At 39.1% G+C, this 19,086-nt stretch overlaps 1 protein-coding gene across 1 annotated transcript in view; it reads right to left on the reverse strand.

Moving 5' to 3' along the window:
* DOCK3 (dedicator of cytokinesis 3) overlaps positions 1-19,086 on the reverse strand; it is a 222,706-nt gene that overhangs the window by 41,208 nt on the left and 162,412 nt on the right. Inside the window, exons 40-43 of the mRNA XM_063292863.1 lie at positions 16,923-17,009; positions 15,029-15,133; positions 11,551-11,692; positions 5,794-5,960 (exon numbers count right to left, since the gene is read on the reverse strand). Of these exons, the coding sequence (XP_063148933.1) occupies positions 5,794-5,960; positions 11,551-11,692; positions 15,029-15,133; positions 16,923-17,009 (501 nt within the window). The remainder of the gene's footprint in view (positions 1-5,793; positions 5,961-11,550; positions 11,693-15,028; positions 15,134-16,922; positions 17,010-19,086) is intronic.

Here is a 19,086-nt window from a genome sequence, read left to right on the forward strand (position 1 = left end):
GGATGCAATAAGAGTGGAGAAGTATCAACATTTTGCCACTCTTATCACCATGGATATGGGCTCTTACCCATGCTTGGTCATATTCTCTCTTTGTTTTGCACCAGCAGCGCACCAGGTTTCTTTTGGTTTGTTTCATTCCATGGAGCTCATCAGAAAAGCAAGGACCTCCCCTTGCCCCCCAGGTCTGTAAGCTGGGAGACGCTGTTCAAATGCAATTTTGTTCAAGGACACTGCCACTTCCCTATTTCAGCAGGAAGTTCAGGCCTTGACTGAACTGCTTACCATCTACCTGGGAAACTTCCCAAGCACCTCTAGAAACCATATAGTCCCATTAGCAATTTGGGTCAGACCACTGAATTCTGTCCCTGTTCCCTGTGGAGGTTTGTGGCACCAGAGAACTCCATAACAATCACAGGGTGATCTGAACGCAACAAGGGACAGATTAAGTCAGACCTTTTAAAGTAAGTGAATCTTAATTTGTAAGAACCTTGTGGGACTTAGTAACAACGACAACAACAACAATAATAATTAAACATTAAATACATTAAACTTGTATGCTGCCTGACTCTCAATGACTCTGTTATGGAATCCATCTTATAAAGCAACTTATTTTTCACAGAGATCCACAAATAGGGCAGGAGGACAATAGTCCTCCTGCATTCTTTGTCTCCACATAGCTGGTATTCAGTGCCACATTAATTCGGAACATGATTCAATTCAGTTATAAAGATTATCCATGAATACCTAATTCTCTTTCAAAAGTATCTAGCATCAGCACATCTTGTTATGGTGAATTCCATACATTCATTATGCACTGAATAAAGGTGAGACCAAAAGAACAGTTAGAACTGATCTCAAGTAAATATAATCAACATGATTGTGAGGGGGTTATTTGGGACTGCACCAACCACAGCACACAAGGATCTTCCTGTAAATTAGTTCAACGTTTTTCCTTATTTGTAACCATTCAGAAGTTTTAGTTTCTCTTTCAGCTATGGAAGACTACTTCAGCAAAGGATCGTTACCTTGTCATGGTGCTGGAGCTTGAGCACCTCAATGATGCCATGAGCTAAACCGTGAAGGGCCACCCAAGACGGGAAGGTCATGACAGAGAGATCAGACTAAATGCGATCCCTGGGGAAGGTAATGGCAACCCACCCCAGTATTCTTGCTGTGAAAACTAAATGGATCAGTACAACCAGAGATATGTCAGTATACCATCGGAAGATGAGACCCCCAGGTCGGAAGATGGTCAAAATGCTACTGGGGAGGAACAGAGGAGGAGTTCAACTAGCCCCAGATGTGATGACGCAGCTAGCTCAAAGCCGAAAGGACGGCTAGCAGCTGACGGTGCTGGTGGTGAACGGCGAATCCGATGTTCTAAGGATCAACACACCATTGGAACCTGGAATGTAAGATCTATGAGCCAGGGCAAATTGGATGTGGTTATTGGTGAGATGTCAAGATTAAAGATAGACATTTTGGGCGTCAGTGAACTGAAAGGGGCTGGAATGGGCCACTTCATATCACATGACCACCAGATCTACTACTGTGGACAAGAGGACCACAGAAGAAATGGAGTAGCCTTCATAATTAATAGTAAAGTGGCTAAAGCAGTGCTTGGATACAATACAAAAAATGATAGAAAGATCTCAATTCGAATTCAGGGCAAGCCATCTAACATCACAGTGATCCAAATATACGGCCCAACCACAGATGCTGAAGAAGCTGAAGTAGAGCAGTTCTGTGAGGATCTGCAGCACCTACTGGACAACAGGCCTAAAAGAGATGTTATTTTCATCACGGGAGACTGGAATGCTAAGGTGGGCAGTCAATTGACACCTGGAATTACAGGTAAGCATGGCCTGGGAGAACAAAATGAAGCAGGACATAGGCTGATAGAATTTTGCCACGACAACTCACTCTGCATAACAAACACTCTCTTCCAACAACCTAAGAGACGGCTTTATACATGGCCTTCACCAGATGATAACGGCGTTCCGTGAGTCATGCTGGCCACATGACCCGGAAGTGTCCTATGGACAACGCCGGCTCCAAGGCTTTGAAACGGAGATGAGCACCGCCCCCTAGAGTCGGACACGACTGGACTTTACGTCAAGGGAAACCTTTACCTTTACCTTCACCAGATGGACAACACCGAAATCAGATTGACTACATCCTTTGCAGCCAAAGGTGGCGGACATCTATACAGTCGATAAAAACAAGACCTGGAGCTGACTGTAGTTCAGATCATGAACTTCTTATTGCACAATATAGGATCAGACTAAAGAGATTAGGGAAGACCCACAGATCAGCTAGATATGAGCTCACTAATATTCCTAAGGAATATGCAGTGGAGATGAAGAATAGATTTAAGGGACTGGACTTAGTACATAGGGTCCCGGAAGAACTCTGGACAGAAGTTCGCAACATTGTTCAGGAGACGGCAACAAAATACATCCCAAAGAAAGAGAAAACGAAGAAGGCAAGATGGCTGTCTGCAGAGACACTACAAGTAGCCCAAGAAAGAAGGAAAGCAAAAGGCAACAGTGATAAGGGAGGATATGCCCAATTAAATGCAAAATTCCAGAGGTTAGCCAGAAGAGATAAGGAATTGTTTTTAAACAAGCAATGCGCGGAAGTGGAAGAAGACAATGGAATAGGAAGGACAAGAGACCTCTTCCAGAAAATTAGAAACATTGGAGGTAAATTCCAGGCCAAAATGGGTATGATCAAACACAAAGATGGCAAGGACCTAACAGAAGAAGAAGAGATCAAGAAAAGGTGGCAGGAATATACAGAAGACCTGTATAGGAAGGATAACAATATCGGGGATAGCTTTGACAGTGTGGTCAGTGAGCTAGAGCCAGACATCCCGAAGAGTGAAGTTGAATGGGCCTTAAGAAGCATTGCTAATAACAAGGCAGCAGGAGACGACGGCATCCCAGCTGAACTGTTCAAAATCTTGCAAGATGATGCTGTCAAGGTAATGCATGCTATATGCCAGCAAATTTGGAAACACAAGAATGGCCATCAGACTGGAAAAAATCAACTTATATCCCCATACCAAAAAAGGGAAACACTAAAGAATGTTCAAACTATCGAACAGTGGCACTCATTTCACATGCCAGTAAGGTAATGCTCAAGATCCTGCAAGGTAGACTTCACCAATTCATGGAGCGAGAATTGCCAGATGTACAAGCTGGGTTTAGAAAAGGCAGAGGAACTAGGGACCAAATTGCCAATATCCGCTGGATAATGGAAAAAGCCAGGGAGTTTCAGAAAAACATCTATTTCTGTTTTATTGACTATTCTAAAGCCTTTGACTGTGTGGACCATAACAAATTGTGGCAAGTTCTTAGCGGTATGGTTATACCAAGTCATCTTGCATGCCTCCTGAAGAATCTGTATTCTTTTAACGACCAAGTAGCAACAGTAAGAACAGACCACGGAACAACGGACTGGTTTAAGATTGGGAAAGGAGTACGGCAGGGCTGTATATTCTCACCCTACCTATTCAACTTGTATGCAGAACACATCATGCGACATGCTGGGCTTGAGGAATCCAAGGCTGGAGTTAAAATCGCTGGAGGAAACATTAACAATCTCAGATATGCAGATGATACCACTTTGATGGCTGAAAGCGAAGAGGAACTGAGGAGCCTTATGATGAAGGTGAAAGAAGAAAGTGCAAAAGCTGCCTTGCAGCTAAATCTCAAAAAACCAAGATTATGGCAACCAGCTTGATTGATAACTGGCAAATAGAGGGAGAAAATGTAGAAGCAGTGAAAGACTTTGTATTTCTAGGTGCAAAGATTACTGCAGATGCTGACTGCAGTCAGGAAATCAGAAGACGCTTAATCCTTGGGAGAAGAGCAATGACAAATCTCGATAAAATAGTTAAGAGCGGAGACATCACACTGACAACAAAGGTCTGCATAGTTAAAGCAATAACTAGTAACATATGGCTGTGAGAGCTGGACCATGAGGAAGGCTGAGAGAAGGAAGATAGATGCTTTGGAACTGTGGTGTTGGAGGAAAATTCTGAGAGTGCCTTGGACTGCCAGAAGATCAAACCAGTCCATCCTCCAGGAAATAAAGCCAGACTGCTCACTTGAGGGAATGATATTAAAGGCAAGACTGAAATACTTTGGCCACATCATGAGAAGACAGGACACCCTGGAGAAGGTGCTGATGCTAGGGAGAGTGGAGGGCAAAAGGAAGAGGGCCCGACCAAGGGCAAGGTGGATGGATGATATTCTAGAGGTGACGGACTCATCCCTGGGGGAGCTGGGGGTGTTGACGACTGACAGGAAGCTCTGGCGTGGGCTGGTCCATGAAGTCACAAAGAGTCGGAAGCGACTAAATGAATAAACAACAAATGGAAGACTAACTATGGAAGCAGCATTCAGCTAAATATACAAACCAATTGCTCCCTCCTGCTTCTGACCTCAAAAAAGAGTGGAATGAGGTAAATTGATTCATGGCCTAATTGTTCTACTATTCTGAGATCAACTATCTTCCTGCCTGCAATAGTAATGCCTGTCTGTTTTTTACCGCTAAGTTCCCCAAAAAGTTCTTCAAGGGCTTTACTTAGCATTTAGCTGGCAACCTCTCACAGCTAGTAGAACTTTGGTCGTTTTCTTGGGTCTTCAGATCTTCTTTCTTCTCTCTGGCCCTCTGTGCCATGTCCGGGTAGATTGATCCCATGCTATATCATCTTTCTCCCTGCAAATGTGACTTCTATGCTGACCGATCTTCAGTGATTTTGAATCACACAGGAACCTGAATTTCTTCAGCAATATGAAACTGCTTACAGGTAGTCTTCACTTAATGACAGTAATTGGGCCTGGAACTTCCATCACTAAGTCATGCGGTTGTAAAGCAAGATGGCATCACTTAGTGATGGCAATCCTAGCAATCCCCCTTGCCATCGTTAAGTGAATTTTACCTGCCTCTGATTCATAAGGTTTTAAACAGGATTAGGTAAATACATAGAAGAATGAGCTACAAGATATGATAGCTAAATGGAATGTTTATGTTCAGAGGCACTTATCAGTTATTGGGGACAAATGGGGAAGGCAGGTTTTCTTTGTGGTTTTCTTTCTTTTTTGATCTTCTGTTTCTAAACTAAAACAATGCATCCAATATGTTAGTCGCTATTGTTAAAGCAAGAGAATAAAAAAGTTCAAAATTGTATTGATTGCCTTATATAGTGATGGAAGAATATAGCTACAGACTTGTAAAAGTTTGCGTTTTTAGTCTGTTATAGCACAATGCTGTGCCTGCCTAATCAGAATTATGTCTTGCAGAGCTTGATAAGGCTTACTCTTGCAACTGTTGAGCTGCTCTATAGGCCCTACTTTTATTCTATCTATCTATCTATCTATCTATCTATCTATCTATCTATCTATCAATCAATCATATTTTTATTACCACCCATCTCCCCCACTTGGGGGACCCTGGGCGGTTCACAATCAAACAGTTTAAAATTCAATAAAATCAGAATTATATTGATAATCAATAAGTATAAATATAAAATATAATGAAATCCAAGTAACGGCAGATCTAATTCCACCCAAAGGGGACAAGACGGGTTCTGGCAGGACTAGGGAACATAAGGCTGCAATCAAATATTCAAAAAATTGTGTTACTATTATTTTTTATCAACATTAAAATTGTTTAACATTTACTTTGAGGATAGCAATAACTTTATGAGCTTTTACATATACTCAAAGCTCATCAATTTATTTTTCATAAAAACAGTATTAATGTATTAGGAAGCATTAGAACCTTAAATTCATTTTCCTTGTCTTTGGGGCCCTTGTGGAAAGGCCTGTCATAGCGGAATTTCCTGATGTTGTTAACTCGATAAAAGCTCTTTATGCGATCAGGGACACGATCCATATGTAGGACATCAATATTATCAGGAATTGGAGTCACTGCATAGATTTGCAAGTCTGTAATTGAGTCCAGTCAAAGGAAATAACTACATAGGTACGACAGAAGAATACAGATCACCCTTACATACTGCATCAGTGACATGTATACATTACAGATCTTTATTATTCAAATTCTTTTTAAACCATATGCATACAAGAATCTCATGCAGCATAGAACTACAATTGCCAGCTGTGAATCGGTGCAGCTTTAGCAGGTATGGCATTCTATGACATGTAGTTGCTAACATCATGTAGTTCTGAACTTGCTCCTCCAAAAAAATCACTGAAAGTGAAATGACATGTAATTCCAGTTTTATTTCCTTCCCATTTCCTCTTGCATCTTGATCTGTCATGAAATGCTATCAGATGAGCAATTTTTTAAAGTGAAATTCATTTAAAAAAGGAAACTTGGTTCAGTAATTTTCCTGGCTTTTGGCACAGATATTAGAAAATCTGACAGAATTCTGAATTCCAATGTCTGTCATGTTCTTAAAAGCTCTTCTGAGCCCTAATTTGTTTTTAATTTAGCACTAATTAAAGAAAAATCTATCTTTTTTCAATATTTTTCATAAGCAAGCCACATCCATATTTAACAGGTAAAAGTTATATTCTTATAGCTTTTTTCCTATCTATCATCTCTAGGGAGCAATAAAGCTAGAGGCAATTGAACAGAGGCAGTTGAACAGAGGATCCAGGATACAGCCTAACAGAATGACTTACACCAAACCTTGAAGATGCATTGACCTCTCAGAGATTTCCAATGACCTACTCTGGCAGCTTAATATGTATTCACTTATACATCCTAAAAATTAATGGGATTTCTCCATAGTTTGATTTAATATTCTATCATTGGCTCTTCTAAAACGACTTTTTTGTAAAATCTATTTCCCAGCAGTTCTTCCCATATGAATTAGGTGAGATTGAGTCAATTGAACATGTTTTACTTATGCTGAAAATTTTATTCTGATTCTCAGCTTAATTTAATTCAGCTTTTATTTTAAAAATTCCCAGGTTTTCAGACAAATGTCACCTTCAATTCCATTTGTTTCAAAGAGTCTAAGGTCACACTTTTAGTTTCCATTTTAAGTTATTAAATTTAGTTACCAAACTTGGTTCCTTAACAACAAGGACTCACCATATGACTGCGGCTTCATAACATTTACTTATAGAAAGACGGAAGTGAGTGTCAGGAATTATAAACTTATACTGATTATTATACCATTAATGTATATTTTTATTTTTATCAGTCGTTTCACTGAAATCAAGTCTAAGACTGTAATTAAGTTTGATCTGCTTTGATTGTAATTATGTTTTGTATCTATTTTGTTTATCTTTAGTGTTGATTGGGTTGTTGACTGATGCAGGTTGCCTTTGCAGGGAACACGCAGTATACAAATATGATAAAGACAAACTTCATAAATTTTAATCATGCTTATTATGGTTTCTCCACTCATCCTTTTCTCCTAAGCAGAGGAAGCTGCCTTGTTATCTGGTATGTAGCTCATAGATCCATGTGTGTCCTGCTGGGTTTATTTTGGAAATTGATGAAAAAGAAACAACAGGCTTCTATTATAAGGAAGTAGATATGGATTGGATAGCAGGGGGAATTGTTGGCATTTCCTTGTTTTTTGCAAGGAGCAAGCCATTAAGTTACTATGGTAACAAATCACTCTGGCAGAGTCAACAGGTCAAACTTAAGTATCCTTAGTTTTGGGTGTGAAGAGGCATGACCATATAAGGTAAAGCTCCTGATTTGCCTGGAGGGCAGCTTGCCTGGGCTTGTTAGTTTCGGTTTCCTCTCTACACAGCCTTCCTCCCAGTCCTCTCTAAGCACGTGTGAATGCACAAGCTTGTAAATATGTTTTTGTGCTTTCTGTAAATACATTTTTATAGAAATGCCTGGTGTGTGAATTTTCTGATCTCTCGAGCCAAACGCTTTCCAGCACTCTGCCACAGGAATTTCCTACTGGTAATGGTAATGGCTGTTCAGGAATGCAATAGTCTATTTCTGAGGATGGTGGACTTTCCTTCATTAGAAGTGTTTAAACAGAAGCCAGATAATCGTAAGTTGGAGATGCTGTAATGGTGGATTTTTGCACTGGACTAGATGATCCCCAAGATACATTCCAACCCTTATATTCTATCTGTTTTGGGACGAAAGTGAGGTGAGGGACTGCTGAAAAATGTTTTTTAGAGATACAGTATATAAATGCTACAATCAAAGAAAATATTGATAAAAAGGAAATCATATAGCCTATATACTCACAGTTAAGCTGAGAATTTTAGGTACCAAAATACACCCCAAAAATTGGGGTTGGCTTATCCACATATGGGCTTACTGTATATGTATGTATTAAAAAAGCTGAGGGAAAAACCTACCATATAAACTTGCAGATAAGCCTTTTAACCAAAATACCTTGAAAAATGTGCCACCCATAGATAAGCCGATTATTAAAATTAAAACATACAAAAATTTTAAGGTTTGGCTTATTCACATATTGGCTTGAACATATGGTATGTTGTGAGAATGTTGAAAAACAGTAAGGATACTGGTGTAGTATAGCTGTTGAATTGTTAAAATATAAAGTAGCTCTGTGACTTGTTTTAATGAGTGCATAAAAACTACATCTGTGCTTGATGATTACAAGAATGCTATTACTGTTCCCTTGTACAAAGGGAAACTAGCAAGAAGTTTTGCAAAGGGTATAAGATGCAACAATGAGCAAAATTTGGGATGAACAAATGTTGGGCATAACACATTCAGGGCAATATTAAGATAGGCATAGGCAACTTGCAGGTAATTTGGAATGAGTTGGAATACCCTTATAACAAATCACTGGTTAGAACTTTAAAGAATATTAAATTAGAATTATATTAAGATGAGATTAATTCAAGAAAACATTTTTTTCAAGTGTGCATGGTAAAACAAGAAGAGATAGACTCAAGAATGAATGTGTGCTGAATTAATCTATATTGAATATTAAAGTAAGGGAATGGTATGAAACCAGTACTTTGAGGTGGTTTGGTCATATAGATGAATTAAGACCAAACTGCAAAACAAATAGATGAAGGGAAAAAGAATAAATGGGTTAAGAGGAGGAAGAAAACTGAAATCTTCATGGCTGGATGAAGTTGATGAGAACCTCAAAAAGAAAGATGTGATTCGTTTAAAAAACAAAAGGCAATGTATGAAGCAGTGTTTGGATGTGATGGAAGCAAGAAAGCTTTGCAAGGATAGAAAGGTACACAGAAGTGAATGGTGAATGGTGTTTGAATAAAACAGGTTTATCTATATTTTTCTCTTCTTTTTCTTATCTCATTAATTTTTCTGGTTTACTATTCCTTCCTATGCTTTATGCTTACCTTGAAATGGAATAATATGATGTATGTATGTATGCATCTGTGTTTAATTCATATTATGGCTGGTAAACAACATGGCATTTCAGCCATTATTAATTAATATAAACAATTGATAAATCAATGTACTGTATCTTCTCAAAAGGAAGATGTCCTAAAATTTAAAGTGAACCCCTCATTCAAAGGGATGAGATAGAACAAAGGTTATAAATTCATAAACAAATCATGTGTAATGCCCAGGTTCCCCACTGCAGTAATGTAGAACTTGCAATTCCAGTTCACACCCAACCATTTGCATATATCAACTGTTCCTTCTCACAAAGATACAACTACTGTACATATGTAGAAGCATGTGTAAGAGGAAAGGATACCTTTGCTAGGAAAAGAAAAAAATGGGAGTGGGAATAAAATTTGATAGGGATGAGGCAAAAGGCTTGGAAATGAAAGAAAAGAGATTTAGATTCCTATTTAAGAATTATAAAAAGGGTTGAATGCTCTCTCCCCAGTCACTGGTGAGGATAATCTTCTAAAATGCTAGTTTTTGAAAAGGCAGAAATATAATATAATATAATATAATATAATATAATATAATATAATATAATATAATATAATATAATATAATATAATATAATATAATATAATATAATATAATATAATATAATATATAAGAATATAGTAGTAATATATTCTTATTTCTTCTTTCTCTTCTATTTTTCTTTCCATTTCTTTTCTGTACCTTCTATTTTTCTTTTTATTATTTTATTTTGTAGCTTCAGTTAGTTTTTATTGTTGTAATTGTAATTTTTAATAAAATTACTATTAAAAAAACAAAATTTAAAACGTGCATAAAAATATGATATGCACAAGTAAGGCATGTGCACAGTTCCATGCCATTATGTATACACATAACATCATATCTGGGGCGGGTGTGTGTGTGTACCTTTTCCCAGTGTGAACTAAGACTATGTGTGACATTAAAATATTTTGCTTATAATGGCAAGCATATTGCCTCCCTAAGGCTCATAAAGGCCGAGGACTACCCACTTGTAAAAAAAACCAAAACCAATTATTTTTCCTGTTGAATATTTTTCCTTCCTTCTGATAAATAGGAAGAACAAAGGTGTCCTCTTGAAGCTCTTTATTATATGTAGGTAAAGGTAAAGGTTTCCCTTGACGTAAAGTCCAGTCGTGTCCGACTCTAGGGGGCGGTGCTCATCTCCGTTTCTAAGCCTTGGAGCCGGCGTTGTCATAGACACTTCCGGGTCATGTGGCCAGCATGACGACTCGGAATGCCGTTACCTTCCCGCCGAAGCGGTACCTATTGATCTACTCACATTTGCATGTTTTCGAACTGCTCGGTGAGCAGGAGCTGGGACTAGCAATGGGAGTTCACCCCGCCGCACGGTTTCGAACCGCCGACCTCCCGATCGGCAGCTCAGCGTCCCCTATTATTATATGTAAAAGCAGTAATACTATCCAATAAATTCACAATCAAGGCCTACTACAATATTGGTAAATGAAGTAGACAATATTCTTTCCCTGTTTAAACAATATACTGAAAAGATTATCATAAATGCTTTATTGAGTCCATGTTTGCTATTGATTTCACAATGCAATTTATTATATAATCATAAAGATAATAAGTTACATTGTAAACTCCTACAACAGCTACGTGTAAAATATGCACCATATCTGTGACAAAGCAGACTCCACAAAAACTTATAGTGTGCAATAATAAATGTGTTAGTCTTTAAGGTGCTACAAATTCTGTTGCTTTTTCTGCAAAACACTAATATGGCTACCCCTCTGGGAACATGTTTATTTGGGCATTCTCATTCTTTTTAACAATAAGGCATCTCTGTTGACATTTCTTGACTTCCCTTCACAGAGGAAAGGGAAGTATGCAACACACCTTTTTTAAATGTCTTGAGATGGGGATATAAGAATAGAAATACTGTAGGAGTAAAAACAAAAAATCTTGTCAGGAAATTACAGAATATATTTCCATGATAGGTTAGGAAAAATTAACATGTATGATAATTATCCAATGAACAGCAAAGCTTTCTTTCACAACTTTGAGAATGTACGCTATGTTCTATTTTTAAGCAACCCCCAATGCAGTTAAGTTTTGACTGTCTGAAAACAGGCAGTGAAAAATATTTAAATTACTATAAATATGTTCTAATTCTGAAATCCTTTTCATTTTGCAACAGCTTTAGTAACTTAATTCTAAAACATTAATAAAGGATACACTGGGCATCACACTGCAATATGTTATCATCTGGGTGATTTGGATGTTGCATTGCAATGGCCTGTGGAAATTCACTAAGCATTCTTTGTTGGAAGGTCTCTAATCTCTCATAGTCATGGCCTCGACAAACATACTCTTTATTCTGCAAGGAAAAGAAAGCAACATGAAATTAAGAAAGTCCCCTTAGCCTCCTCACTTTTATTTAATAACAAGACTAAAGGCACAAGGAAATAAAACAGTTTAATCAGACCCCAGATCACCAGTCAAGTCCTTCAGAGGGAGCATAATTCCATCCAGAGTAGCTACAAGGATCAATGTTTCCAGATTGCCTGGATATTAATACAACTCCACCCAGGTAGTATTTTGTCTGGGCTTATTTCACTCCATCTAGTTCTTAACAGCTTCCAAACACCAGTTCAAGCTTTCCATAGCGTCTCTGGTTTAGCCTGGGATAATAATATATAAATGAACATAATCAGCATACAGAATCATAGTATCATAGGGTTGGAAGGGACCTTGGAAGTCTTCCAGTCCAACTCCTTGTCCTAGACAGGAATCCTCAGACCATCCAAGACAAATGGCTGCCCAAACTTTGACTCCAGGACTCCAGGAAATAGACTGTTCCATTGCTTAATAGTTCTGATGATACTTTACCTTACTAATGATGATGAGTGATGATCACTCCCAGCAGCTTTCATGTGCATGATAATTACTGGCAATGAACCCCGTGGAACCCCACAAGGGAATAACAGTAACAAGAATTTGAGCGCCTACATCACTACTGCCTGGAACCTCCCCTCAGATAGGAGAGAACCACCATAAAGCAGTGCTCACAATTCCCAACCTTTGCAGACAATCCAGATAGTTGATAGTATCAAACACTGCTGAAAGGGACATACTGTCACCATCTAGGTCTTGGTGAAAATCATCCTCCAACACTACTAATGTTTTTGTCCCATGACTGGGCCCAAATTCCAACTTCCAATATTCCTTAAAAAGAGAATGTTGGAGACAAGGCAAAAGTTGTTCAGGGAAAGCTTCTTCAGAAAAAGGTGACCACCTTCTCCTTCAAAGCAGGGGCACTATGTCTTCCCTCAAAGCAAGAGTGGCTGATCTCCTGGATCCAGCCACTCACACCCACCTAGCCACCCAAAGAAACCAGGAGGAGCATGGATTTAGCCAACATGTAGTGAGAACCTTTTTATTACAGAGAACCTTATTATTTGCTTCCTTTAGTTCTACAGTTTCAAAAAATCCCAGATGGTAACACAAGATGCTGCCTTACTTGAACATGAGCTCTTACAAATGCTTGGTCACATCCACATCTGGTTTTCCACTACTGCTGCTCTATGTATATTTTTGGTCACTTCATGTATCTCAGGAGCTATGACTAGGAAGAGGCCAAATAGGAGCAATTGTATCCAGCACTTTTCTATCTCTGAATTCCAGAGACTGAGAAGGCATAAAACAGAACTGCCTGCCAAGTTTTCAGGAAAGTTCCAAAGTGACTTCTGAAACTTTTCTAAAAGGCCTGCTGCTCGTGCAAAGTTCAGGGAGTCCATGACCCACAGTTAACAAGGAACTGATTTGATTATGGCAAAGGACAGGTGTCAATGTTGCCTATTTTCAAATCACATTTCACCTTCTCCAAATTAAAGACTATATCTAGCATGTGCCTTCCCACATTTGTTGTGACCACTATTACTTTTGGCAAGTCCATGGTTGCCAATGGGGCCATCAGCTCACAGAGCATACTGGACCCCTCTTCCAGTACAAGGAGGGAATGTTTAGGCCATCCAATGCAAACTGCAGCTTAATGCAGGAATCAAAAACATCCTTGGCAAATGTCTATCCAGGCTCTGCTTGAAGACTTCCAGTAAAGAGGAACTCATCATCTTCTAGGTAATTAGTTCCATAGGCAACCTGCTTTTACAGCTAGCACTTTTTTCTAATATTCAACCAAAATCTTAGAGTTTAAATCCATTATTCTGTATCCTGCATTCTGGGCCAGTAGAAAACAAGTCAAGGCTTGCTTCTTGTGGCAATTTATTTTATTTTAATTGATTGATTGATTATGTGCCACCAAGACATTTTGACTCTTAGCAACCACACAGATTTTCTCCAAGATGATCTATCCCTAACCAGTTCTTTCATGACTCCCAACAGTGCACTCATGCCACTGTGACTGAGTCCACCTTGTTACTGGTCATCCTCTTCCCTTTCCTTCTACTTTTCCCAACATTAGAGCCTTTTCCAGAGAGCTGGGTCTTCGTATAATGTGTCTGAAGTAGGATAATTTGAGCCTGGTCATTTGTGCAAGTGAGAACTCTGGTTTGATTTGTTCAATGATCCATCGGTTTGTCATCAGCATAGTGCAGGTTATTGATGTTTCTTCCTCCAGTTTTAAAACCATGCTCATCTTCTTCCAATCCACTTCTTTTAATATATATCCTATGTATAGGGTGAATAAATAAGGGGAGAGTATGCAGCCTTGTCGCACTTCTTTGCCAACCAGGAGCCAGTCTGTTTCACCATGTTCTGTCTGGAATGTGGCTTCCTGACCTGGATATAAGTTTCACATGAGGATAATGAGATGTTCTGGGATTCCCATTTTTCTGAGCACATTCCACCGGTTAAGGTGTAATTAAATTTAATTAATTACAGCTTTTCTAGTAAGTGTAATAAAGCTAATTTATCAAACAGCTGCATACTTGAGACTCTGCTTGCTAGCCTCCAATTTTGAGCATCACTCTGGGTGAAGCCTGACAGTCACATACAACATCAAAACCTGTTATTTCTTCTTCCAGAATACAGGACGCAGATAAGGAATGTAGGTTACAAGTAATATTAGAAATATTTCCTACCTGCAATAGCAATTTGACTGAGGTACCAATTAACCACAGAGGTGGTGAGCTTTCACTGGATCTGTTCAATTAGGAGCTAGACAGTCATTTATCTGGGATTCTTCACCTTGGATTCTTATACTGAGTGGGGGTGGGAAGTTAGAGTTCATATCCTAAATAGTCCTTTCAAACTGATTCTATTATTCTGTGAATCTAAGTCTAGTTCCAATTCAGTATTATTTGGTAATGCTGTTAAACTGTAGAAAGACTTTTTGAAATTTCAAATACAGCTGTCTTATCACTGCAGTTATAAGATTTATTATGTGTACAATATTTTGCATGAAAAAACTCAGTCATGTTTTTAATAATGAAAAAGCCAGTAGGAATGCATGTACATTCCAGCTACAACACAACATTAAATGTTAAAATTTGAAAAATAGGGACAATAACTAGAATAGCAGAAACAATTTCAATATTTTAGATGAATTAATCGATTGTATAGCTTTCTAAATAAATTCTTATTTTGAAATTGAACAAAAAATACCAAATATTTCAATCCTTCAACAAATACAAAAGTATCTTCATTATAAATTGCAGTTAATTCATACAGTAATATATATCTTAAATGTACTTACACGAAGAAAGAAAGGAAATTTTCTTCCATAAAAGCCAACTCTGAAAAATTCAGGTTCCAGCCTTTGCTGTTCCATTATATTATCATAATAGTTAGCTTCCATTTTCTAAAGATAGGAAAGAATAATTATACTGGATCTGAAATAATGCTGTAGGAGAAAAATGCTGACAGCATGCTTGAAGTAACACTATGCCTTTATCTGATGTCATTACCATGTAATGAAAACATGTTGTCAAAACATGTTAAGTATCATACTATCATGGAAGACATAAGGATTAAACCCATATATACTCAAGATAATTCTACACAGAATTCAATTGTTTATAGGGAGGATTCTATGTATAAGTACTTTTAATACAAGCATATTTTTTATAGAACACAGTAATTCTTTTTGTGCTGTACTTGCTATGCAAGCTTATATGCTGGTCTTTGACAGTAATAAAGATTTGATCTGATCTGATCTGTACAAGCTTAAGGTTACAAGACCTCAAAGAACAGTTAGTGACAAACAATTTTGGCAAAATTGAGTTCATCAGGTCATAAAGAGTCAGAAGTGATTGAATGTCTGAACAACTTTTAGTAATAAAGCTGCCATGTGTGAAATTTCTCTTAAAATATCTAAACCAAAATAAAATAAAGTCTAGTGCTTTTTTTCTATATCATTAGATAAAGGCTGAGTCTTTATCTAATGATATAGAAAAAGCCTTCCTTTGATATCATTGATGTTATCATTACGAAAGGAAGCCTGCCTTCCTTTCCTAATGATATCATAAAAAGCCTTCCTTCTCTACCTTAATTAAGCTATTTCAGATTAAAAATCCCCATTTTATTAAAATGAATATAGAAAGTGAATTCAGACATTCAGTCTTCTTATATATAGTTATTCAAATGGAAATCGCAATGATTTGAATTAAACACTATATAACTGATAATAATGATATTTATAAATCTCTAAATCAGCACTGTTTAGCTGCAGGCTGCTTGTTTTAGAACCCACTGAAGATAAAGGAATGAAAATTAAATTTCTTGCCAGACCTGTACATATATTTATATGCAAGTATATATGAGGCATCAGTTTCGATTTACATGTAAATATCAGAGCTGAGAACTTTTCATACCCCTTGTTTAAAACTAAACAACCAGAGTCAGTGGGGAAGCCGGCAGGAAGCTGTAAGTCCCAGGTGACTTCACGCAGGCCAGCAGGCAGGTAAGTGGCTGCTGCCAGGTGGGAGAGAGAGCGAGGGGATGTGCAGGTAGCTGGGGAGGATGGGTGAATGTGGTGAGACTTAGAGTGGCTGGCTGCTGCCAAGTGGGGGAGGGTGCACGAATGGCTGGGGAGGCGCAGTGAGAGCACAACGAGGCTTGGGGAGGGTGCACAAGTGGCCAGGGACTTGGGGTAGCTGCTGTCAGGTGGGAGAGGGTGTGCGAGTGGCTGGGGAGTGTGTGTGAGGATGTGTAAGTGGTGGGGGAAGGTGTCAGGGTGGCTGGTGTGGTGCAGTGTGAGTGCAGAGGGTCTTGGGGTAGTGCATAGGAGGGTGAGACTTACCTGAACATTTGCAACCTTCCCTTCCAGCTTCCCCATTGACTCTGCTTGTGGGAAGCCAGCAGGGAAGGTCACAAATTGCAATCACATGATTGCCAGACGCTGCAACTGTTCTAAGTGCAAGCTGGTTGCCAAGCACCCAGATTGCAATCACATGACTGCAGGGGTGCTGGGACAGCTGGAACTTCAAGGACTGGTCATAACCACTACTTGTTCAGTACTGTCGTAACTTTGAACAGTCGCTGAACGAGTGGTTGTTAACCGAGGACTACCTGTATACTTCCGATTGGTAAAAAATTGTGACAGCATTTGTCCTACAGAAATGCCAATTAAAAAGTTGAAGGTCACCCACCCGAATCCAGCTGAGACTTTGATAATCATATAATGTTTCATACTGAGTAGCCAGTTCTCTGCACAATGGGATTCCAAATTCCCAGCTCTGAAAAGAAAGATTAAAAACTGAGATGAATTAGGATTTTTATACATGCAAAATAAGTAATTAATGAATAACAGCAGATACTAAAATGTTGGATAAGTTCAAGAGGATAGTTCTGCAAGGAAATATAGGAAAGAATTCACAGATTAATCTAAATTCTATGTTCCCATTTCTTGTTGCATGTAATTCTTCACTCAAACAATACCCTATCCCCACTCTCGGGAAGAAATAATATAGAATGGTTCATTCCTTGCCTTTCTTTCTCTCTTTATATATGAATGAGTGAATGTATGTGTGTGTGAGTGTGTGTGTACACATCCTTACACAATGACTCCAACTTAGACTGTAATGACATCACATCTCCTTGCATCATTAAAACAGTTGCCTCTTTTTTCAGGCTTGCATGACTACTTCATAAATTATTACTAATTGTCTACATGTGTGCTTTGCTGGGGAAAAAAATCATTGCATGTGCATGTGCATGTATGTGTGGGCCTGGAAAATGGTTTGGCTGCATTGATTACTCAAGGAGAGGTGCACATTATGAAACACTTCTTTGAAACAATTAATACAACCTGATTAGCACCTCCTTTGGAAAGTAAAAAAGTAACATAGTTGAGAAATTCTGGTGAAAATTAGACCCAGCCCTGCAAGAACTTGTGTAACACTTCTACTGAAAACCGCATTTGCAGAAACATGTATCTTGTGGTGCCTAGAAAATGTATGGACAGATTTCTTACAAGTCTTGTAAAGTTCATCCATCTATTCCACTTACCATGGCACAAAAGACAGTGTGCTAACCATTTTAAGGGACATGATTTTGCCTCTGCCTAATCCACTGCTACGGCAGCCTAAATTTGGCTTTAGGCATTTCACCATGAAAGTGGTGCTCTCCCTCCTAACCCAGCGCAAGTCTTTCCATACAAACAATATGCAGTACAATGCCTCAGTGACAAGCCTGGGGCTGACATGAGCTCCTATTGGATGCCTAAGTCTGCTGCAGGTACACTGTCTCCCCCATCGGGTTGCTGGGCACTGGGACTCTATTGCCATTTTGTTTTGGCTACATAAGAGACTAGACCCCTGGCTTCTATGCCTCCTTTTTCCTTTTCTTCTGGAATGAGAATATTGATCTCCTGAGGGCTCAACACATTGTAAGGAGGTTAATATACCCATTAGAAGCTTGCTACCACTTGTTCACCAGTTTTCAGCACTCATTCCAAGGAATGTCAATCTCAGGGAATATCCATCTCATGAAATTGTAACATGTATGAATTAACTTCTCTACAGGAACATCATAATATTAATATTTCTGGGGAAAATTAAACAAAAAGGGAAAATAAATAAGCTCCTAGGCAGTAGGATGTGTTAGAGCAGATCCAGACAGCACTTTTCCACAGCTCAAAAATATGCCATCCAGCTATTCCCCATGGGGCTGGGGCTGGGGTTGGAGAGTGGGCTGTAGTATGTGTATGGTTTTTTTTTAAACAGAATACTGATTCTCCAAAATGGCAAAAAAGGGGAAGAAAGGAAAGGAAAGGAAAGGAAAGGAAAGGAAAGGAAAGGAAAGGAAAGGAAAGGAAAGAGAAACCTCTGGAGACTAGCCAGTAGGGTGTATGTAGGACACAGGTTGTCCTCGACTTATGACAGCAATTGGGACCGGAATTTCCATTGCTAAACTAAAGTGTGACTGCATCGCTTAGTAACAGCAATCCCTGCAGTCCCGGTTGCTGTTGTTTACTGAATCCCACAGTCGTTAGCCGAGGCAACTTCCTGCCGGCTTCCCACAACCAAAGCCAGTGTAGGCAGGTAAGTGACTGCTGTTGGGTGGTGAAGGGGGCAAGGAAGTGTGCAGGGGTGTGGGGGAGGGTTGAGGAGGGTGCAATGGGGTGCAATGGGGTGCGCTGCTTGGGTTGGGTGCAAGGGGATGTGTAAGAGGCAGTGTGCAGGTCAGGGAGGGTGCGTGAAGGTGCAAGGGGTGAGCAAGAGGCACCGTGCAGATTGGGGAGAGTCGGGAAGTGTTCGCAAGAGGGTGCGCAAGAGGCACCACATGGATCAGGGAGGGTGCGCAAGAGGTGCC

Source organism: Candoia aspera, chromosome 2 (genome assembly GCF_035149785.1).
Source record: "Candoia aspera isolate rCanAsp1 chromosome 2, rCanAsp1.hap2, whole genome shotgun sequence".
In the NCBI taxonomy this organism is placed as follows: domain Eukaryota; kingdom Metazoa; phylum Chordata; class Lepidosauria; order Squamata; family Boidae; genus Candoia; species Candoia aspera.